This window comes from Brassica rapa, chromosome A03, assembly GCF_000309985.2.
Source record: "Brassica rapa cultivar Chiifu-401-42 chromosome A03, CAAS_Brap_v3.01, whole genome shotgun sequence".
NCBI classification, from domain to species: domain Eukaryota; kingdom Viridiplantae; phylum Streptophyta; class Magnoliopsida; order Brassicales; family Brassicaceae; genus Brassica; species Brassica rapa.
This window is the reverse complement of record NC_024797.2, coordinates 17,077,001-17,099,502: the sequence shown is the minus strand read 5'-3', so window position 1 is coordinate 17,099,502 and position 22,502 is coordinate 17,077,001. Positions and strand designations below refer to the sequence as shown.

Genomic DNA, 22,502 nt, shown 5'->3' with positions numbered 1-22,502 from the left:
TAACGTTTAGCTCTTGAAGAGGGTATGAGCCACGATCAAGCTCCTCTTGTGCAGCCTGCAAGCTCTTGAAGAGACGATGCCATTGAAGAAATGAACACTCTTTGGAACTACAGGCATTGATACACAAACCATCATACACTAACACTTCAGAAAAGGTACATCTTGATATGTCAGATACTACAAAGAGTTTCTTTCATCAAATCTGCATTGCTAACAATGTACCCCTACAACGCTCGAGATTGCTTTAACTTGAAACGTAGGATTAAGAAAGACAATATCATACAAGGTTTTTAATTAGCAAACTGAAACCATCTTGCAGAGATAGGAACTTATAAATCTCACAAATAGACTTATGTCCAGAAATAGCATCCCTCACTCATCATGCGAATACACATTGCAAGTAGGTATTACATAAGCACAACCAACTCGAAGAGAGTTTCAGATTTTGGAGCTGAACTTAAGTAGATGATTCACTGTGTCTTCTTCTTTTTCTTTAATGAGTTCTAGCCGGAAGGACTCACCAGTCTTCACTCCACTAGCAATACAGAACTTTATACACCCCTCTCCCAATCTCATTCTTCCATATTTGTCATCAGGTTTAAGACTCGTTGTCCTTCGTACACCGTGTCTGTCAACAAGGATTATCTCCCTTACGTTCTTGATACCATTCGCCATCACAAACGGTACCGGTAGACACTGCCATATAGACTCAAAAACATTAAAACAACTCTTGATAATATGTTGAAATGAAAACTTAATTACTTACCAGTTTACAGCTCTTGAGTTGGTATTGCTTGAGAGTTAGTGTCACGAATCTGTCTTGGCTTGTTGAAGAAGATGATGAAGAACCTCGGTTGTACACTGACGCACGCAACTGGAGAACAGGTTTTGTCCCTGTTTGCACAAGTTTGAAAGTCAATACATCGTTGGCTCTTTTTCGGTTAGCTTGACAGAAACTTCTCCAGCCGTGTCTGATGTAAACATAACCATTTGTTTTGTAGTATTTCATTAACAATGTCCATGGTTCCCTATCTTCATTCATCAGTATGATCTCACACTCACGATTCACGAAACCATTAGCCCTTGAAAAGTGTTGTGGAAGAAACTGCAAAGTTTTTTTTTTTAAAAGGAGTAGTTAGTTTATGATTTTTTTTAAGGAGGTGTTTAAATCAAATGCATAATCATTCTTTCACAACTCACCAGTGCATCCTTTTTTAGATTAGACTCGGTAACACGGGCTACAAAACAAGAGTTGTCTGGTGAAGATTCTGCTTCTCTTGTGTGTTGTTGATGATACTTCTCATCATGATCATCATCATCATCATCATCATCATCATTGTATTGAATCTCACAGCAACTAGGCCCAAAAGGTGTGACATGGAACAACAAATCTCCATCATGTCTGAAAATGACTATGTCTCCCACTTTTAAACAATGACCGGTGGCGAACTTTTCCCAGCCATGGGTGAGTCTACGACCGTCCATCTTCACTTCCCAGGTTAAATCAGAAGCATCTGATCTCAGTTTTACCACTTCATTGACATAACCCTCGTTGGTTGTTCCCTTTATATGCTTTGAGTAGAATGCTATGGGAATGTTCTGCAACAAAAGAAACGAGAGAGAGAGTTCGAACAAAACTATTCAATGTATATTGAGACTTTGAGAGACACATAGAGAAAAAGAGAGATTACAATGTGGCTGTGGAATCCGGGAAGAAGAGGCTGGAAAAAGTGTGGATTGATTGGTGAGGAAGCTGAACCATTTGCCATTTACAACTTTTTTTAAGCTTTGGTGTCGTTTCTTGTTCTCTAGTTACGGTATGCGCCTTAGAATTTAAAGCCGCCCCGTTCTTGGTATGTCAAAAGACACATAGCTGACTCTCTTGTTGGTGAGGAAGCTGTAACTTTCTTCATCACTAATGAAGAGTTGTTTTATGTTTTCTATAAAGCTTTTAAAGCGTTAATGTCATTTCGTATTCTCTACTTTTGCTCTGTTTTGGTGCTTTGTCCCAATGCCAAAAGTTAATTTTGACTCACTCATACTACACATTATTAACACTCTCAAGCATTCTGTTAAACACAACAAAGGAAAAACAAGACATCGTTACAAAAGAAAGAATGGTGCCGTATATAACACGCAAAGATTATCACCAAATCACAATCATCCAAAGCTGCAACTCTTCTTCTTCATCATGGAGGAGAATTTGAACAAGATGCCATATATAAAGTGTTGTTTGTTAATGCATATTGAGTGATGCTGAAGATAAGTTAATTCTATAGGGCTTATATGCATAGATGCTGACATTAATCATGTTCTATAACTATCTTCCAGCTTGTCCCTCTTTCTTTGAATGGATATATGTGTGAGATATTCATGTGTTGGCTTTCACATAATGCTTCTCATCATATATCTGAAAATGAATCATATTACTAGTGAGCTAATAGATCTTTTTCAGGCACAAGAGGTCTAAAATCCGAAACAAAGGTGAAGCCAAATCTTGTTGAAAGTTTCTCAATACTTAAGGATCATGAGTCCGAGGAAACATTAAACAAACTGTGGCTCAAAAGAGGATGTTAAAGAGATCAACAAATTGTTTTACAACGCAATTTAAACTTTTAGGGAAACAACAAGGTATCTGATTACCTTTGTTCATCCCAAGCTGCTAAAAAGCTTTGCATGTTACAAGCTTTAGCCAAAACAATACATTGAAAGTAGATATTACAGAAGCTAAAAGAACTCAGAGAGAGAGTTTCAAACTTTGGAGCAGAACTTAAGTAGATGAGTACCAGTGTCTTCTTCCTTGATGAGTTCCAGCTTAAAGGACTCACCAGTCTTCACTTTATTAACTTCACAAAACTCTTTCCACTCTTTTCCCAAACTCAGTCTACCATATTTATCAAACTGCTTAAGACTCGTCGTCTTTTTGTTACCGTGTCGATCCACAAGAGTTATCTTCCTCGCATTCTCTATACCATTCGCCTTCACAAATTTCATCGGTAGACGCTGCCATAATAAAGACACCAAAACCCATTTACAAACTCTTGACAAAAAATGTTGTTGCAAAAACTTGCTTACCAGAGTAGAACTCTTGAGACTGTATGGTGTGAGAGTTAGTATCACGAATCTGCATGGTCTTGTTGTAGATGAAGAAGAAGAAGAACACAACTGGAGAACAGGTGTTGCGCCGTTTCTCACTAGCTTGAAGGTTAAGAAATCGTTGGCTCTTCGTCTATTTTCATAACAGAAACGTTTCCAACCGCTTCTGATGCAAACGTGGCCGCTTGCTTTGTGGTGACGCATGAGTAGTCTCCATTGCTTACTTTCTTCATTCAATAGAATGATCTCACAGTTACGGTTAGTGAGACCATTATACCTTGAAAAATCCATTGGAAGATGCTGCAAAATCTTACATAGAGTTATTGTAGATTTTTAACTATTATATTCTAAATTTAAAATACAGAAGTAAAACTTTTATTACCACCATATCAGTGCTTAGGTTCGACGCGGTGACACATGCAACAAAACTAGAGTCGTCATCATCATCATCATCATCATCATCGTGATTGTATCGAATCTCACAGCAACTAGGGCCAAAAAATGAGACATGCAACAAGAAATCTCCATCATGTCTGAAAATGACTATGTCGCCAACTCGGAGATCATGACTGGCGGCGAACTTTTGCCAGCCTTGTGTGAGTCTCCGACCGTCCATCTTCACTTCCCAGGTTACATCGGAAGCGTCTGATCTCAGCCTTACCACCGCATTTCCATGGTTTTGTGTTTGCTCAAAGTGCTTTGAGAAGAAAGCCACGGGAATGTTCTGCAACAAAAAAGAAACTCAAGAGAGATCAAACCGAGTAATTGATACATGATGCATGTTTTTAGAGAAAGAGAGATTACTAGGTGGCTATGGAAGCCGAGAAGAAGGGGCTTGAAAAAGTGTGGATTCATCGGTGAGGAAGTTGCCATTGAAGTTGAGCTTCTTTTTCTAGTAAAGGTCAGAGATCTCATGTCGTTTCGTTTTCACTAGTTTTGGCTCTGTTTTCGCCAATCTTTGTTCACAAACGCCATGTCGTTTCTATTTGTCAAAAAGGACACGTAGTCGACTAAAAAGAAAGTGGAGTCTTGCTTCATAATAACTTGTAAAAATGATCTCTAGGGTTTTGAGGAACTGATATATGAAACTATTACATTCATAAAAATAGCAAGTAACTATTAAATCAGGATTATTTTTAGGCTGCTTTATATAACATTCATAAAAATAGTCAAATACAAATTATGTTTGTGATACTTATGTTTCATTTTATTGAACTCACTATGAATCATGTTTCTACTTCTTATATGAATTTTATAATAGTTTTGTATAAACATACTTATATAATAAAACTGATATGCTTTTCAGATTTATAGAAATGATGTGAAAGTTTTGTGCAACCAGATACATGTCATTCATAATATTTATTAAAATAATAATATATTTTGTTTATATATATCAAAATTTGTATTTTTCGTTTAGATAGAGTCGATTCAACTGAGCATTTCACCATGAAGGTTGCCATCTCATTTGTTGTCTCTGTAGACTGTGTTTTCAAAAGAAGAAGAAGTTGAATACGTGGTTAAAGGAGAAGAGTGATGATCTAATTGATTCCTTGTGTTATTAGAAAGGTGTTAGAATCATTCTCATTGTTATTATGCTTAGTTTATTAGTCTACATTTCAGACGTGTTAGCAGAGAAGAAAAACATCTTGATGGCTTTGTATTTGACTTCTATTATGTAACCTACTTGTACGTAACACTCATCACTAAAGCTTTGTACTATCTAAGACATCATACATCTTTCCGATAGTTTATTTGCCATTGGTGTAATAGTTTCATCAAAAATTGAAGCAGAGAAGCTTGATGGTGTGGTGTAGAAAGATAAGCTTGGTCATTTAGTGAAGAAAGCCATGATTATAATATGTGGCTGGCTATGCAACAGTTCTACTCGTTGATGCTTTGGATATTTGTAATGGAGGTTTCATTCAAGTTTGTGGTTTTGGTTATTTCAATATGATTCTGATTATTGTAGATTAAGAAAAGTTTTTATATATGGAGGTTTGGTTTAAGACTATCTTCAATCCTTATTTTTACCTTTAAAATTGAAGAACTGCATAATAGAAATGAGTTTTGATCCAATATATTTATCTATAAATCTCCAAATATAAAACAAAATATAAAAGAATATTATTTTTTCTTGTATAATAAAGGAAAAAATAGTAATTTTATTTTATAGGTAAAAATAAAGATGCATTGGAGTGATTTTAATTCTAAATGTTATTATAGAAGTGAAAATAAAAGTGGAGTGGAGATACTCTAAGTTTATGGTTTTAGTTATTTCAGTAAAGTTTTTGCTATACTTAAGGATCATGAGTATGATAAGGAATTTATCGTTTCATTTTCTCCGGTTTTGGATCTGTTTTAGATTTTAGTGAGGTTTCAAGGTGAAGATTTTGTATTTTTTTTGTCTTTATGTCTAATTAGGTTCTTTATATTTTTTTTAGGTATCTTATGTATTTACATGCATTAAAAATGATTTGAAAATCAACTTTAAAGTTGAAATCAAAAGATTTCAATTCTTTCTGTTCTAATAAAAGATATTTGTTTTGTGTTTCAAAAAATGAAAAGAAAAACGCCATGTCGTTTTATTGGTCAAAACGGCATGTAATTGAGTAAGCACCTAAAAGAAACTGCAGTCTCGCTTGTAAGAATGATCTCTAGGGTTTTAAGGCCTTAGCGTTTATCTGTTTCACTGTGACAACGCCACTGTTCTACTCGTCATCTTGTGTATACTACTCTACTCGTCAAATCAAAAACTTTGCTCGACCCTTTACACTATTTCTAAAAAATATGTACGCATACTCCAATGCTAGTGGTTTTTTTGTTTCTTGAATTTTGTTATTATTTGAAGGGAATGTGTTCATTCAAGGATGAGGAGAAGAGAATCATTGAGATGGAGAGCGAAGATGTTTACCAAGTCCCGTACTCAGAATAAGTCGGCAACTTCTTAAACATGTACAAGTGATATAGAAACTAGCTTAAAGAGATGAGTTGTATTAGCTTTATAGGAATCTAGTACTGAACATTACACAACTCTCAGGCTGGCGATAGGAAAGACGCACAAACTGGTGCTTGCCTGGTTTTTGTTTTAGAACTATAATTGCAAAAGTATGTAACACTCTCTGTTGTCTTATAGTAAACTCTATAGATGAGATTCAACACCCATTGATCCAAGGAAAAGAGTAAAGACTAGGAAGTTATTATACTTTTTCATTTTGAAACCAGATCAATAACACGCATCTCTTGTTGCTAATGCATTGATCAAATACAGAGATTCTATTGCAGTCTCGCAAACCCATTCATCGCCTCTGAACTCTCAAAGATCCAGAAAACTCAAGTCAAAGAACTCGTGACCATCGTGTGGCTCCAGATCAAGAGGATGCGAATCATCACCACCAGGCTGTACATGGTCTTGGTTTTGGCAAGGATCGTCGCGTGGCTCCAACTGAAAAGGATGTGAATCATCACCATCAGGCTGTACCTGCTCTTGGTTTTGGCAAATGTCATTGTGTGGCTCCAGCAGAAAAGGATGTGAATCATTACCACCAGGGTGTACCTGCTCTTGGTTCTGGTTTTGGGATGGATCAGTACCGGTTAGCAGGTCTACATCCAGATCACCAAGGAGTTCATCAACATCAAAAAGATCATCCTGATCCCAAAAACCCGGTTCGTTTTGCATATCATTAGGCCAATCATAATCCGCAACACTGTTTTGCATATCATTAGGCCAACCATAATCCGCAACAGTAAGCTCCGGCTGCGGCTGCGGCTGCGGCTGTATCACTTCATCTTCCTCTTCCTTCGGTTCCTCCAACTCCTTCGTTAGCCTGCTCTGATAATCCAACTCAAACTCATCCAGCAAGTAAGAACTCAGCCTGCTATTCACAACATCTCGACGTTCATCCACACTAGTGTCCTGCACCCTACTATCACCACAGCTTTCCTTAACATCTACAATCTGACTAACTGCTCTAGACTCACAATCACCATCCTCTCGCTTCACACAAACATCACCACCACCAACAACCCCCTTATCCTCCACCGTACACACCTCAGACTGACTCGACGTGGTGGCAACCTCAGAGCAAGGGAAGTTAAGCCTAGCAGACGAACCGTACATAACCTTAGCCGCTTCATCATAAGCACAAGCAGCTTCTTCAGCCGTAGGGAAAGTCCCAAGCCAAAGGCGACTCACTCTATTAGGCTCCCGAATCTCAGCAACCCATTTACCCCAAACCCTTTGTCTAACTCCTCTGAAACTACACTTAGTATTCTCCGGTCCTCCTTTGCCTTTCATACAACCTTTCTTTGAGCCCTTCGCGTGAACTTTCCCTCTCGGTTTGCTCTCCTCTCCTTCGTTGTGATCTTTCCATTGCTTTAGCCTATCAGCCACCGTCTTGCCGTCTGCTCGTGCCCTAGCTTTCCTCTTCTTTGATGATGTATCGGTTCCGGTTTGTTCATTAACAGACATCTACAAGAAGATATCAAAAAAGATTAGGACTTTGTAAACTCTCTCTCTCTCTGAAAGACTCAAAGATCAGAACTTTATAAGTAAACGATTCGAGAAAACAGGAAAAGTATAAAATCGAAGGGGGTTTATAAAGGGCATGTAAAGTACTTGGTCACCAAGTTTGTTTTCCTTGCTCCCCAAGTTTTTCCTTTTTTTAGTTAAAATAAATAACAACATTATTAAAAATTGCCGATTTTCTCTCAGAAATATTCCGTATACCAATCAACACAACAAGAATATCTAAAACCCCTAAAATTCATCAACCCAAACCCTAGAAAATAGGCATTGATCGTGAGATCGAGGAATCAGCTAAAAAGCCTAGGGAAAGGAAGAAAGAGTAATCGATCAATCAACGTACCGATTGGGATTGGGATTGATTTGGTATATCTTCTTCTTCGGAGTTCTTCGTCTTCTTTCTTGCGTTTTTTTTTTTTTAGCTTAAATCAAAATCAAATCTCTGAGAGACCGGAGGGGGTCGAGGGGATATTTATAAACTTTTCTGGATAATTCTGATATTTTATTGTTTTATGGGACTGGTGACTTGTCACTCACTAACTCGAGTGCTGGACCGTAGATGTACCGAGTGATTGACACGTGGCTTAACACACGCCATGGAAACCACGCACTCGATACGAGTACGTAATTGAATGCTTACTGTAGTTGACAAACACAGAGAGTCCAAGCCTCCAAGGGGGTATTTAATTAGGCTCAATTAGGTGAATAATTTGACAAAAGAAAAGTTCAAGTTATTAATAGATTAAACATATATTTGACTAAAAATTTACACATTTTAGTTGGACTTAAAGTAGCTTTAAATATTAAAATGGTCATTTTACTATTAGTTGGAAATATGTGTTTAAATAAATGTCATTGTTAATATTTTCATAAATTCAACATTTAGCAAATATTGATTTTCTTTAGCAAAAAAATATATTGAATTTTGTAAAGAATCTATTATGTATATTCTATAAAAGGTAAAATTTAACATTTTAAGAATAGTAGATTCTTAACTTAATAAAACTTTCTAAGTTCTAACCAAGTCAGATCTTTGACCAAAACGAAATTATCTATCACCGAAGTTCCCAGTTACATTTCGTAATATAATGCAAAAGCTCCATTTTTAACAAACAGTTTTATTTAATTTAACGTCTATGGTTAGCCGGAACCTGGTCCAACTCCAAGTTAGACACTTTTTCTTTGTAAAAGTAGTATAAGTTCTTTTCTTTTTTTTTGCTAAACTGTAAATATCATTAAGATGAGTAAAGAGCTTACAAAAAGATCTATGTTCTGAGCCATCTTGGCAAAAAAGAAGAAAAAACAAGATGGATCAAAATAAACTTAGAGAAGAGACTATCTTATCCACAAAGGCATTAGATAGTTGAATAGCTTCCTAAGTCTCCTAGCTGAGATGATGTTCTTCATCTCCTTATTAATGCCGTTAAAGACTGTTGCAGCTGGGATCGAAGTCTGGTTGTGGATGAGATTGTTTCTCTGCTTCCAAAGGTGGAATATAACGGTTTGCGCTGCAAGTTTCCTAAGAAGCGTGAGCTTCCGTGAGGGTGAGGATCGAATCCAAGAGAGTAGTTCCGACCATGATGTGAACATTGTTGGTGGAGGCAGACATCTTGATAGTACTTCTCTCCATATATCAATGCTGTACTCGCAAGTCAACAGCAAGTGGTCTCTGGTTTCATCATGCGTGGAGCAGAAAGGGCAAGCAGGGGAAACGGGCATGCCCCAAGCTGCAAGTCTTGACCTTGTGGGCAGCCTATCATAGTTAGCTATCCACATGTTGAACGCGTGCTTCGGGATGGCTCCTTTGAACCAAACAATGTCTACCCAGTCCTTAGTCTCCTCACGCGGTCTCAGGAATTCCCAAGTGGTTGCAGACCTGAAAACAGAAGAGGATGAGTCTCCAACAATCCACTCATATTTATCAGGTACATCATCTATTAAAGGCAAAGAGATAGTTGTAAGATAACAATGAAGGTTCACTTCCTTTTGGGAGCGAGGATGGGGAAGAGACCAGTGAGAGTTACTGATTGCCTCAGCGACAACCGCATTTCTGTTAATCCTCAAGGTTCTAGGACCAGAATCTCCAAGGTAAGTTATCAATTGCCCAAGAGGGGTCCAGACATCAAACCAAAAGCTTGCCTCTAAACCATTACCAATGTGCATTTTACAAAATAGGAGAGCGAGAGGTCTTAGGTCCAAAATCTTTTTCCACGCCCAGGAGTCAGCCGCTGCCCGTTCTAGAGCCCAAAAGGATTTATCATGGAGATGCGTTGCTCTGTGCCAGTCCGACCAAAGGGAAGGGTCCTTAGAAAGCAGCCTCCATATGAATTTTAGGCAAAGCACTTTGTTCCATACGAACAGATTCCGAAGACCAAGACCTCCCTCATTCTTGGGGAGACAAACTGTACTCCAAGCAACTTTAGCAAGCCCTGTCTTGTCCACGGTACCTGACCATAAGAACCGCAAGCAGAGGGATTCAATGGCCCTGATACAACCTTTAGGCAGTATGAATGCCGACATCCAAAAAGAGACAATGCCAAAGATTACAGTCTTAAGCAGCTGAAGCCTCCCTGCAAAAGAGAGAATCTTAACTGCCCACGATTGGAAAGATGAAGTGAGCTTAGTCATCAGCGGCGCATACTCGGAAATTTTGAGTTTCCTGCTCATTAGGGGAAGTCCAAGGTATCTTATAGGAAGTTTACCAGTTGGGAAACCATAGCGAGCCAGCGCTTCGGTTTCACAATGGTCGACTCCTGCTGTGAAGAGCTCAGTTTTATTGCTATTCATGTGTAGACCTGACCAGGAAGCAAAATCATCAAGGCATTCGGAGATACCATGGAGACTGTTACTAGAGCCATCGAAGAAGATCATAACGTCGTCAGCGAACATTAGGTGAGAGATCCTAAACTCCTCAGTTTTCGGGTGGTAGCCTATGGATTCAGCTTCGTAGCGAGACATGAGTAATCTTGACATACATTCCATGGCAAGGACAAACAAATATGGTGACAGCGGGTCGCCTTGCCTGATACCTTTAGAACTTTTGAAGAACCCTCCCATTACTCCATTGATGCTCACCGAGAAGGAGGCTGTGGATAAGCATTCTGAGACCAAACTGATGAAGCTCTCAGGAATGGCCAGAGCCCGCAAAGCCGCTAGAATAAAGTCCCAACGCACGGTATCGAACGCTTTCCTAAGGTCTACTTTGAGCATACCTCGCGGTGTGACAGATTGGGAGTTGTAACCGTTTACAAGGTCCGTAGCCAAGAGAACATTCTCTGCTAATAAGCGCCCAGGGAGGAAGGCCGATTGAGAGTTGGAAACCATAATAGGGAGGATCTCCTTTAGCCTAGAAGCAAGGAGCTTGGATATGACCTTATAGACTGTGTTGAGGCAGGAGATAGGGCGGAAGTCTGAGGGGAGGGACGCATTTAACTTCTTAGGAATCAGGACAAGGTTTGCTGCATTCCATTGTTTCAAAAGACAGCCGGAGCGGAAGAACTCCAGGATGGCTTCAGTGACCTCCGGTCCAATTACAGGCCAAGAAGCAATAAAGAACTCAGTCGAGTATCCATCCGGTCCCCCTGATTTGTTCTTGGGTAATGAGAAGAAGGCATTCCGGACATCCTCTGCTGTGAATGCTTTATCAAAACTAGCGATCTGGTCCGCAGAGCATTTGAAGTTGAAGAGCAGGTTTAGGTCGCTTTGAATGAACATTGGTGGAGAAACAGGGCTTCCAAGGAGGTCCGTAAAATAGTTAATGCACAGGTTCTGGATACCTTCTTGAGATTCTATTCTCTCTCCTGTTTCGGACAATAGGAAGTGGATATGATTCTTTGCTTGGCGAGTAGCAGCATATCTGTGGAAAAGCCTCGAGTTTCCATCTCCACACGAGAGCCAGCTAATATGTGATCGTTGAAAGAAAAAGGCCGTCTCTGCTGTTGATAGAACCTCCCATTCTTGCAGTGCTTGAACCTCGGTGGATGCGTTTGCTGTATTGGGAAGGTAGAGCATAGCTTCCTGCGCTTGAAGAAGCTTTTCATGAGCTTGCGCTGTTTTCTTCTCAATGCCAGAATAGTTCTCTTTGCTGAAGTCTCTGATAACCTTTTTCAGGAGTTTCAGCTTACTCGACAGACGGAACATTGCTGAGCCAGTGACGTTGAACGAGAACCAACTAGTGCATATCATGGCTAGAAACTCAGGGCTCTTGATGATGAAGTTGTAGAATTTGAACGATTTCTTCGTTCTCAATCTGTGAGGCTCCAAAATGATGGTTATAACCGCATGATCAGAGAAGTCAGGCTTGCCCACAAAAGCAACAGAAGAAGAGAAGACAGTGCTCCATTCGTCGTTCACCATGCTTCTATCTAGCTTCTTAGCCACAGGGGAGAGTTTACGCTTGTTCCACCAAGTGAAAGTGGTCCCCCTGAAATTAAGATCATCCAAGTTAGCATCCAAAAGACATTGATTAAAATCCCTTATCCTTTTATCACTATTCAGGGAGGGGGGTAACGAGTGCTCCGAAGGATCTCTTATTTGATTGAAGTCGCCTAGAATCAGCCACGGTTTGGAGTCGAGGCCCTGAGAAGACGCCAATGACGTGATCTCAGACCAGAGAAGCGCCCTCTCCTCAGGGTCATTTGAAGCATAGACCGTGGAGATGATGATCCTGATTTGAGGGTTAGTAGGCCAAATCACCTCAGCCGTTATCATTTGTAATGACTTAGATATTATAGTGACCAAAAGAGAGGGGTGCCAAACAATCCAGATTTTTCCTAACGGTGAGAAGCTGTAGTTTCCTTCAGCCGACCAACCCGGAAAGATCTGAGTCACAAACTTATTCATCTTGAGCTGTTGCACATGAGTCTCAAGGATTCCGCCAAAAAAAGGTGAGTTTTTCTTATACCATTTCCGTAAGCCGCTGCGGTGGTTATACTTATTTAGCCCGCGCACATTCCAACAAAAAATATCCGTCGACATATACTAATAGAGTTTGAGGCTCCTGCCCCGGTTTCCTTTCTGGCCAGACTGCTTCAGGCCTGAGAACTTCTTCTTGTTACGTACCACCTGAAATTCACGGTCTCGGTCACTGAATTCACCTTCTTCAAGCTCTGAATCTGAGGTTTCAACGTCGGATGAATCAGATGGCAGGTCAGATTTAGAGGATCTTGAGATACCAGAACCGCTACCGGGTCTAGAGACCTTAAGATATGAAGGCGTTTCACTTGTTTCGCCTATTTCTCTGTCGCAGCCAGTGCCAAGCTTGGAATGCTTGACAATCTCTGTATGTTGATAGTCAGTGGAGGCGATAGGCGGGGGAGCTTCTGTTCGGGGAGCTTCAGTCTGAGGAAGGTTAACTTGATCAACACGCTTCCAAATCTGCTTACCTCTTGATTTGCTTCTTCTGGTCTTTCTTTTGGTTGGTTCAGGGTTGTTTTTCTGAGGATCCTGAGATTGCTTCTGAGGACAATTTGCCGTAATGTGAGTTAGGGATTTGCACCTCGAGCATGGCTTAGCAGCAACAGAGGAGGGGCATCTCCTTGTTACATGCCCTATCTCTTTACAAGACTCACAGACAGGGGGCATCCATGGGCTTGATACCAAGACTCTACTAATTTCGCCTGAGTCGAACTGCACATTCACTGCTTCAGGAAGAGGTTTTCTTGGATCAATTATGGTGAATACCTTAGCCACTTCCAAATTAGTTTTATTTGCTGTTGCCGGATGCAGGAATTTGGGATGACCCACCAGCCCAGCAATCCTTTCCAATCCATCCTCATGGAAGAACTGGAACGGGACTTGTCGAAGTTCGAGCCAGATGGGGGCAGAAGTGAGTTCCGGTTTGGTTGGAATAACCCCTGGTTCCCATTTGTATACAAACATCGTCTGTCCCTCAATCTGCCATAGACATTGCTTTATGACCCTAGCTCTGGTAGCAGCATTCGGAATTTTGAACAGAAAAGCATAACCTTCCATTTTTGAAACCGAGATGTCTCTGTACTGCTTGCTCCATATGCCATTCACGATGTTGTGGATCGTTCCTTGAGATGGCGGATCAGAGTAGAATTGTCCCAGAACAAAAGAGTCCCAGGCTTTCCTATTCTTTTCAATAATCTCGTTAGGTATTTTGATACACGCCTCTCCTGTTGGTAGAGTGAAAGCTTCTCCCTTCTTCGAGAGACGTTTGCCATAGCCCCTGGCATGGGCGCACCAGTCCTCAGTTGTATCCCTTTGAGGCAGAGGCGCTGGAGATTCTTGCTTCGTATCCTCCTTTGAGACTTTGGTACTCAATTGTGAACCTGATTCCTGCGGGGATTTCGTCGGAATAGCCAAGTCAGAGTGCCTTTCCTGACTACCACCGATCTCTTTTAGGCAAGGCTGGTCCTCCGTGAGAGATTCTTCAGCTGACTGCGAGCTCGAGGGAACAACCTTGGCTTCAGCAGTAGCTCGTTTGGATCCCGCTTCGGGATTAGGCTTCTCACTTGAAGAAGCTTCCCTGTTTAGGACAGACTCCGAGGAGCTTTGTGGCGGACCACCTGAGCTCGACTCAAGAGTAATATTCAATTCTTCATCGCAAACTGGAGATGGATCTGCTGTAGAAACGGCGATCTCTGTCTCATTTGTTGCAATTTTTGTTGGGTTCAACTCTAGATCTGAGCAATCAAGAGGTGGCTGAGCTTCCGCGTCGACCATGGAGTCGATTTGGGCATCTGAAGCCACCAGCGAGTCAGAGGGGGGTTGATTCTCCTTCAGGGTGGGAGGATCTACTACGGGGGAAGACGGCGGTGGTTTCTGCGGGGGGGATTTCGAAGGGGATTTTTTGGGTTTCTTCTTCTTCATCTCTCTGGCCGGAGAGAAAGCGGAGCTCTGGTTGAGCAGTCGACTCCTGATGAGCCGACGTTGAGAAGCTGAGGGCGGCACCGCGGAAAAGAGATGATCGCCTTTTGTGTCGCACTGTTCGAGAGAAACTAGCCGTTTTTCCTTTTACGAATCCGTTAAAGTTCTTTTCTTTGCAGAGGCAAAAAGGAAAGGTGGGAAGGGAAGCGTTTTCTTCGTTGTATCTTATAGCGTAAAGAGATATTCATTAGCCGTAAGCCCGTAACCTGGTCCAGGTTACAAATGTGCATGTCCATCACGTGTCCACTTTCGTATATTTACGTAGTAACTAGATGCCTCTTTAGTGTTGTTTACGTTTCAGGGCCTCGCGATTATGACAGACTCTGCGTAATTGTCTGAGTACATAAACAGCTTGTTGGGCTTCGGCTATTAACGACCCCATATTTTAAGGCCTTTATTGGCCCAGTGATAGAGCCGGACGAGTTGGTTAAACCAGCTTTCTACCCCTTACTAGCAGAAATAATTGACTAAACCATTCCACGTTCATCAACAACGTATCATGTAGGCAACTGATTTGCTGATGAAGTTAATCTGGTGAAGACAGTTTGACGTCACAATTTAAGAAACTAAAATAAAAGAGTATATATTTTATTTTAGTCAATGAAGAAAACTGGCTATGAACAGAGATGGATATGGACATGATCAAGAAGCTTATTAGAAAACTAATTTAAACATACATTTTCCCTCTTCGTGTCACATTCATAAGCCCTGAAAAAAATACTTCAACAAAGAGAATAAATGAATAATCATTGTTTCCTTCTACAAGCAATCTAAGAACCGCGTCAAGTCGACTTTCTACTTTTATTTTCTTTATTTACTTAATAAATAAAAAAATTGTTGAAAGATCAAAGAGAGTGCTATCCCTTTGATATACGGATCCATCTTAGTTTTCTTGTATCAGACACAGACTTGTTCAAAAGAATATTGACATTTTGTTTAAATAATTATGGTGAGTGTTGTGGGAGAAATGTTTTGTAATCCTTACACGACCGAGTTGGTGGTGAGAAGGCGGCGTGAGAGCCTCAAAAGGGATCGTTTTGACGTCTTCGATCTATCGGACAATCTCATCTTCACCATCGACGGTGGTACATGGAACATCCGCCGTAAACGTGTCCTCCGTGACGCCACCGGTCTTCCTCTTCTCTCCATGCGCACCAAGGTAACTTACACAAAACACACATCATTACTTAATTACCTCCATATCTATTTCCACAAAACCATGTAATTGTACCTCATCACATGCGTCATGTTGTGTGTATATATAGTTGGTTCGATTTTGATGAATGACTTAACAAAATGCTTAGACAACCTGATGCAGCATCATGATACCTTCACCACCAAGCAACTGTTTTTTCTATTTCGGTTTTTTGAAGATTTCCTTTTCTAGTTATGAATTCCTTTTATTAGATTTCCTATTTTTAACAGAGTTAGGTTATTATAAACCGTCTCTAGGATCCTATATAAGGGATTGTAAGTTTGCTTTGATAAGTAGTTTTTGAAAGATAATAAACTAGAGTTTCTCTAAAGCCTTGCATTGATTCGATTCTGTCGTCAATACGAGAGCCTTGTATCGAATTTGATTAAGTTCTTCGATTCAAGAAGTCAGGTCTCTAAAGATTTAACCTAAATCTTTAGATTTGAGCTGAGTTACCGTTGATACGCTGCGCCAGGTTGGTATCAGAGCTTTGCTACGCTCCTCGAAAATTTTTTCCATTCACCATGGCAAGACCTCGACGAGCACCTGTTCGAACCGAAGCAGAAATCACCCGTGATGCAATCGCTGAGCTTCAGGCTCAGATGCAAACTATCGCCGCCGCCCTCCACAACCTTAATGTTCAACAACAACCACCAGTTCGCGATAATGTTGAACGTGCGAGCAACAACGATGCAGAAGACGATGACGAAGCAAACCTATTTGCCGCCGCAGCAGCAGAACATGTGAACCCCTTCGCTCCTCTCAACGACCGTGTACTCGGTCAAGATAACATTCGCGGTGCAGCAGCTGTTGTTCCATGGGAAACAGGATTCAAAACAGAGATTCCAGAGTTCCATGGCAACTCATCCGCCGAAGAACTTCTCGATTGGATAGTCACAGTTGAAGAAATTCTTGAATTCAAGAGAGCACCAATGGAACGTTGTGTTCCGTTGTTAACAATGCGATTCCGCAACAGAGCAGCAGCATGGTGGATACAACTAAAAACTACACGAGCCCGCCTTGGAAAACCCAAGATCATGTCATGGGATAAGCTTAAATCAAAACTTAAAAAGACATTCTTGCCTTACAACTATGATCAGCTAATGTTCCAACGACTACATCATATTCGTCAAGGAACTCGTTCAGTTGCTGAATATTCCCAAGAATTTTTTTTGCTGCTTACAAGAGTTGATATTCAAGATTCAGAACGACAGTTGGTTGCTCGATTCACTGCCGGCCTGCGTCAACAGATCCAGCACACTATCAACTTGTTTAATCCACTGACCTTATCAGAAGCTCACCAACAGGCACTCACCATTGAATCTCAAACTAAAAGCAATTACTCTTGGTCTGCGTCTCGTACTACCCGACCTATTCAGCAACAGCAGTCTACAAATTTAGCCGATGATTCGCTTCCTCAACAAGCTGAAACTGCCCTCGTGCCTTTGACGGATAAGACAGCAACTCGACCATCTTCACTACGATGTTTCGCTTGCGGAGAGATTGGTCATCGACAAGCCAATTGTCCAAAAAGAAATCGCAGGGGACTTCTTCTTGATGCCGCTGGCAAGGACGTAGAGGTTATTTATGATGAGGAAATTGCCGAAAATCTAGAAGAAACAGAGGACCTGATCGCAGATACGGGTCCTTGTTTGATGATGCGACGTGTTTGCCTTGCTCCACGCCATATTGATGACAATCCACAACGCCATAACCTGTTCCACTCGAAGTGTACTATTGCCGGCAAGGTTTGCAAATTTATTATTGACTCGGGAAGTAGTGAAAACGTAGTGGCAGAGGACGTTGTCAACAAACTCAATCTGACAACAGAACTTCATCCATATCCATATAAACTCGCATGGCTAGACAAGAAGACAGACTTGACCATTACTCGACGTGCTCTCATATCATATTCAGTTGGTGGCACATTCCAGGATCAAATTTATTGTGATGTAGCACCGATGGACGCTTGTCATCTTCTCTTAGGACGCCCTTGGCTATTTGATCATCGAGTAAAACACGATGGTTATCACAATACCTATAGCTTCCGTTTCAACGATAAAAACTTCACACTGCAACCATCTTTACCTGAGAAACAGAGTTTACCGTCCTCACCAGTCCTTATTCTCCAACGCAAACCTTTTGAGCAAGAGATGCGAGAAGAGGGACGTGTTCTGATCCTGCTGAACTCACCAGTCAACACATCTTTACCACAAATTCCGGATAGCTTTAAAGGTCTGTTGACCAAGTTTCAGGACGTCTTCCCCGACGAGTTACCAACTGGCCTTCCTCCTCTAAGAGATATTCAACACCGTATTGATCTAGTTCCAGATGCTATCCTACCTAATCGAGCTCATTACCGTATGAGTCCAAGTGAGCATGAAGAACTGCAACGACAAGTTGAGGATCTCATCACGAAAGGCTACTTGCGCGAGAGTTTGAGTCCGTGTGCAGTTCCAGCTTTGCTCATACCAAAAAAAGATGGATCATGGAGAATGTGTGTCGATAGCCGTGCTATCAATAAAATTACAGTCCGCTATCGATTTCCAATACCACGTCTTGATGATCTATTAGACCAAATTGGTGCTGCAACAACCTTTTCTAAACTCGATCTTCGCAGTGGATACCATCAAATCCGTATTCAACCGGGTGATGAGTGGAAGACAGCATTCAAAACCAGAGAAGGGCTGTTTGAATGGCTCGTTATGCCTTTCGGGCTTTCCAATGCCCCTAGTACCTTCATGCGGGTTATGAATCAGTCTCTTCGGCCGTTTATTGGTAAATTTGTGGTGGTTTACTTTGATGATATTCTGATATTCAGTAAGTCATTAGCCGAGCATCTAGAACACTTGGAAGCAGTCCTTCTTATCCTTCGTCGTGATCAATTCTATGCGACGATGAAGAAGTGTGAGTTCGGCTCTCCTAAAGTCCACTTTCTCGGCTACATTGTTTCCGCAGAAGGACTCGCTGTGGATCCTAGTAAAGTAGATGCAATTAAAACGTGGCCAACTCCATCTACATTATCTGAGACACGAAGCTTCCATGGTCTCGCATCTTTTTATCGAAGATTTGTGCCACAGTTTAGCAGCTTAATGGCGCCTCTCACGGATTGTATTCGACGGGATGGTGTCTTCGCATGGACTCCCGCCGCAGCCACCGCGTTTGAGATTATCAAATCAAAGTTGATTTCAGCTCCTATCCTTGTTCTACCTGATTTTACCCAGGTCTTTGAACTCCATTGTGATGCTTCTAAGTTGGGAATCGGTGCTGTCTTGAGTCAGCGAAACCGGCCTATCGCCTTCTTCAGTGAAAAGCTGGCAGGAGCTCGTTTACGTTATAGTACTTATGATGTGGAGTTTTATGCCGTGGTTCAAGCAATCAAGCACTGGAGACATTATCTTTTTCATAAAGAATTTGTTCTCTATACAGATCACGATGCGTTAAAACACTTGAGTAGTCAAGATAAGGTCTCGGCTCGTCATGCCTCGTGGGTGTCTTATTTACAACAGTTTACTTTTGTTATCAAGCACACGTCGGGTATCTCCAATCGAGTGGCTGACGCACTAAGCCGACGTCGTTCTTTGCTGGGTGTTCTTCATGTTTCAGTTCCCGGCTTTGCAGCTTTTTCTGACTTATACGAGTCTGATGAATATTTTGGTCGGATTCTTCTTGATGTTCAGAATGGCGTATCCCGCGATTTCACTCTTCATGATGGGTTTCTTTTTCGTGGCGACCTTCTCTGCGTTCCGGATTGTAGCCTCCGTCTTCAACTAATCGCTGAAACACATAATGAGGGTCATATAGGACGCGACAGAACATTGCATTTGATCTCTGCGTCATATTTCTGGCCGGCTCTAAGACGCGATGTTGAGCGTTTTGTGGAGAGATGCACGACCTGTCAAACATCGAAAGGACATGCTACAAACGCTGGTCTCTACATGCCATTACCTATACCAACGCAACCGTGGACTGATATCAGTATGGATTTCGTCATGGGTCTTCCTCGTACACAAAAAGGGTTTGATTCAATCTTTGTTGTCGTGGATCGATTCTCCAAAATGGTGCACTTTGTTCCCTGTAAAAAAACGACGGATGCAGTTCAAGTTGCGACACTCTTCTTCCGTGAGGTTTATAGACTTCATGGGTTGCCTACTTCTATTGTCTCAGACCGTGATTCACGCTTCTTGGGTCACTTCTGGCGATCTCTTTGGAAGCTTCTCGGCACCAGTCTCGACATGAGTTCGGCTTATCATCCCCAAACGGACGGTCAAACAGAGGTGACCAATAGATCGTTGGGTAACTTGCTACGATGTCTTGTTGGTGATTCCATTAAATCGTGGGATTCAAAACTTCCTCAAGCAGAGTTTGCTCATAATCATGCACTCAATCGAAGTTCAGGTTTCAGTCCATTTCAGGTCGTTTATGGTCTTCTTCCTCGTGGTCCTTTGGATTTAACTACTCTTCCCGACCATACCCGTCTTCATGGAGTCGCTGCTGATTTTGTCGACAATATTCATCAAGTTCATGCGCAGGTTATCACCAATCTTCAGTCCTCCTCGTCAAAGTACAAAGCAGCATCTGATTCTCATCGTCGCCGTGTCATATTTGAAGTTGGTGATCAAGTTTGGGCGTTTCTCACTAAGGATCGTATGCCAGCTCATGCTTATAACAAACTCAAGGCAAAGAAAATAGGTCCTCTCACAGTCCTGGAGCGTATTAATGATAATGTATATCGTCTGCAACTTCCAGCTCATATCACTACCTCGGATGTATTCAATGTTCGTTATCTCTCTCGCTATGCTCCACCGGATCCGGTTCCTGATTCGAGGTCGAATCTTTCTCACCCCGGGGGACCTGATGCAGCATCATGATACCTTCACCACCAAGCAACTGTTTTTTCTATTTCGGTTTTTTGAAGATTTCCTTTTCTAGTTATGAATTCCTTTTATTAGATTTCCTATTTTTAACAGAGTTAGGTTATTATAAACCGTCTCTAGGATCCTATATAAGGGATTGTAAGTTTGCTTTGATAAGTAGTTTTTGAAAGATAATAAACTAGAGTTTCTCTAAAGCCTTGCATTGATTCGATTCTGTCGTCAATACGAGAGCCTTGTATCGAATTTGATTAAGTTCTTCGATTCAAGAAGTCAGGTCTCTAAAGATTTAACCTAAATCTTTAGATTTGAGCTGAGTTACCGTTGATACGCTGCGCCACAACCTCTTTTTGATGGTAAAATACACTTATACAAATATCTGTAGTTAGTAATGCCTAAAAGTGATTTTTTAGAAAATAGGTAGATGTCATTAGACCGGATGAAAGGTTGAATGGCCTAATAAAATTTTCTTGCCAGCTCTTTTTCTTCTAAATTTCAGTTTATACTATTCATGAATTTATTTCAAACGTATAATGTAATATAAGCACCTAATATTTGACAAAACACATCCTATTAGTCGATTGGCAGATTAACTACATCAGCAATAACAAAATACTTAGATATTCAATCGCTGAATGTAACTTCTAATTGAAATTTGATCTGCCATCCTAAAGAAAGTAATATATTTATTATCTACGTAGATATAATGTTTAGGTGTCTAACAACATAATATGCTTTATCTTCAGAAAAGGTCGTTTTCATGATTCCATCACACGACCAACTGACTACATTACAGGAAATCACAATTTAAAGAAAAAGAGAGTTTATTTGTTTAATAGAAGAGATATATAATGTTTCAGGGTATTGTAACAATGAGATACAAATGGGAAGTGTACAAAGGAGAAAGCACAGAATCCGAGGATCTTCTTTTCTCAGTAACGGAACCAAATCTATTCTCCTTCAGAACATCACTTGATGTCTCTTTGCCGACACAACAACCTTCCACGGACATTAGTAGTACTATCGAGCCAGATTTTAGAACTTATGGTCGTTACATTGGTTCTTCTTTCAAACTCTTTGAACCAATTCATAATACTCTTCTTGCTGAGGTACCTCACTATCCTTAACTTCTTGCTGAGACATCTGTAGATAAAACTAGAAGGGTAATTTATTCAGTATTTAGTAGACATTATGTCACGTTTTAGATGTATTCAGCTTATTTCTCAAGCTCACCTTTTGCACCCATTATAATCGACACTACAATCATATTATTAATGTGAGCTTGAATTCTATAGGTGGTTCATAATTTCTCATGGGGAGGACTTATAATAGGGAAGTACAGCTTCAAAGTGAGAGTTAATCCATATGTGGATTTCGCATTTGTCATCGCGTTACTTGTAATTGCAGATGATACATCCAATCTACGTTAGAGAAGTTTCTACATATCTTAGCTGGTGTCTACATATCTTAGCTGGGTTAAGAATAAGATCAGAATGGGCTGTAAATTAGTAATCATACATCGGTATCAGATATTCAGACTGTATATTGTTGACTCTTTCTTTTTGAGTACTTGAGGCTTGTCTACATTTGAAACATATTACCACTTGTTTATAGTCTTTAGACATTTACAAGAAACTGATAGAAATCACTTCAATATTCAGTACGAAGATATACGAATCTATAATTATTAAGAGAAGGTTACACATATGTAGATTCGTATATCTTCGTACTATGAATGTTTTGGTGGGCATGGGACGTTATCGAAAAACTCACCTAGCTACTTCAATGAATATCGATATTTGCGTCACTGCATAACGAGGTAATTGAATAATGAATACAAAATACGTTAATAGTATATACTTTGCTTGGTTTCATCTCGCTCTTAGTAATTGTTTTTTAATTAGTTCTGTTAATATCG

The 22,502-nt window shown here is 40.6% G+C and overlaps 5 protein-coding genes across 8 annotated transcripts; 1 reads left to right on the top strand and 4 right to left on the bottom strand.

Annotated features, from left to right (window-relative positions):
- Positions 1-6: 6 nt before the first annotated feature.
- On the bottom strand, positions 7-1,769 carry LOC103860149 (B3 domain-containing protein REM7-like). The gene is made up of 5 exons (XM_009137748.2): positions 1,692-1,769; positions 1,201-1,599; positions 767-1,105; positions 522-696; positions 7-107 (listed from the first exon to the last, which is right to left on the bottom strand). Exons 1-5 carry the CDS (start codon positions 1,767-1,769, stop codon positions 7-9), a joined length of 1,092 nt encoding a protein of 363 aa, XP_009135996.2.
- Positions 786-5,896, bottom strand: LOC103859374 (B3 domain-containing protein REM8). 3 transcript variants are annotated; one of them, XM_009136896.3, is made up of 4 exons: positions 3,901-5,896; positions 3,479-3,820; positions 3,076-3,405; positions 786-3,003 (listed from the first exon to the last, which is right to left on the bottom strand). In XM_009136896.3, the coding sequence occupies exons 1-4, from the start codon at positions 4,009-4,011 to the stop codon at positions 2,752-2,754; spliced, it is 1,035 nt and encodes a 344-aa protein (XP_009135144.1). In that variant the 5' UTR covers positions 4,012-5,896; the 3' UTR covers positions 786-2,751. The 3 variants fall into 3 exon arrangements, with proteins under 3 accessions (XP_009135144.1, XP_033142277.1, XP_033142278.1); XM_033286386.1 differs by having other exon boundaries at positions 786-3,405; XM_033286387.1 differs by having other exon boundaries at positions 786-3,396.
- Positions 5,897-6,245: 349 nt separating this feature from the next.
- Positions 6,246-8,140, bottom strand: LOC103859373 (dehydration-responsive element-binding protein 2B). The gene is made up of 2 exons (XM_009136895.3): positions 7,965-8,140; positions 6,246-7,567 (listed from the first exon to the last, which is right to left on the bottom strand). Exon 2 carries the CDS (start codon positions 7,565-7,567, stop codon positions 6,413-6,415), a length of 1,155 nt encoding a protein of 384 aa, XP_009135143.1. The 5' UTR covers positions 7,965-8,140; the 3' UTR covers positions 6,246-6,412.
- Positions 8,141-12,492: 4,352 nt separating this feature from the next.
- Positions 12,493-14,638, bottom strand: LOC117132412. 2 transcript variants are annotated; one of them, XM_033286377.1, is made up of 2 exons: positions 12,867-14,638; positions 12,493-12,752 (listed from the first exon to the last, which is right to left on the bottom strand). In XM_033286377.1, the coding sequence occupies exons 1-2, from the start codon at positions 14,456-14,458 to the stop codon at positions 12,602-12,604; spliced, it is 1,743 nt and encodes a 580-aa protein (XP_033142268.1). In that variant the 5' UTR covers positions 14,459-14,638; the 3' UTR covers positions 12,493-12,601. The 2 variants fall into 2 exon arrangements, with proteins under 2 accessions (XP_033142268.1, XP_033142267.1); XM_033286376.1 differs by having other exon boundaries at positions 12,493-12,748; positions 12,863-14,631.
- A 235-nt stretch (positions 14,639-14,873) lies between these two features.
- Positions 14,874-22,240, top strand: LOC103859372 (protein LURP-one-related 9). The gene is made up of 3 exons (XM_009136894.3): positions 14,874-15,674; positions 21,445-21,693; positions 21,880-22,240. Exons 1-3 carry the CDS (start codon positions 15,462-15,464, stop codon positions 22,012-22,014), a joined length of 597 nt encoding a protein of 198 aa, XP_009135142.1. The 5' UTR covers positions 14,874-15,461; the 3' UTR covers positions 22,015-22,240.
- The last annotated feature ends 262 nt before the right edge of the window (positions 22,241-22,502 follow it).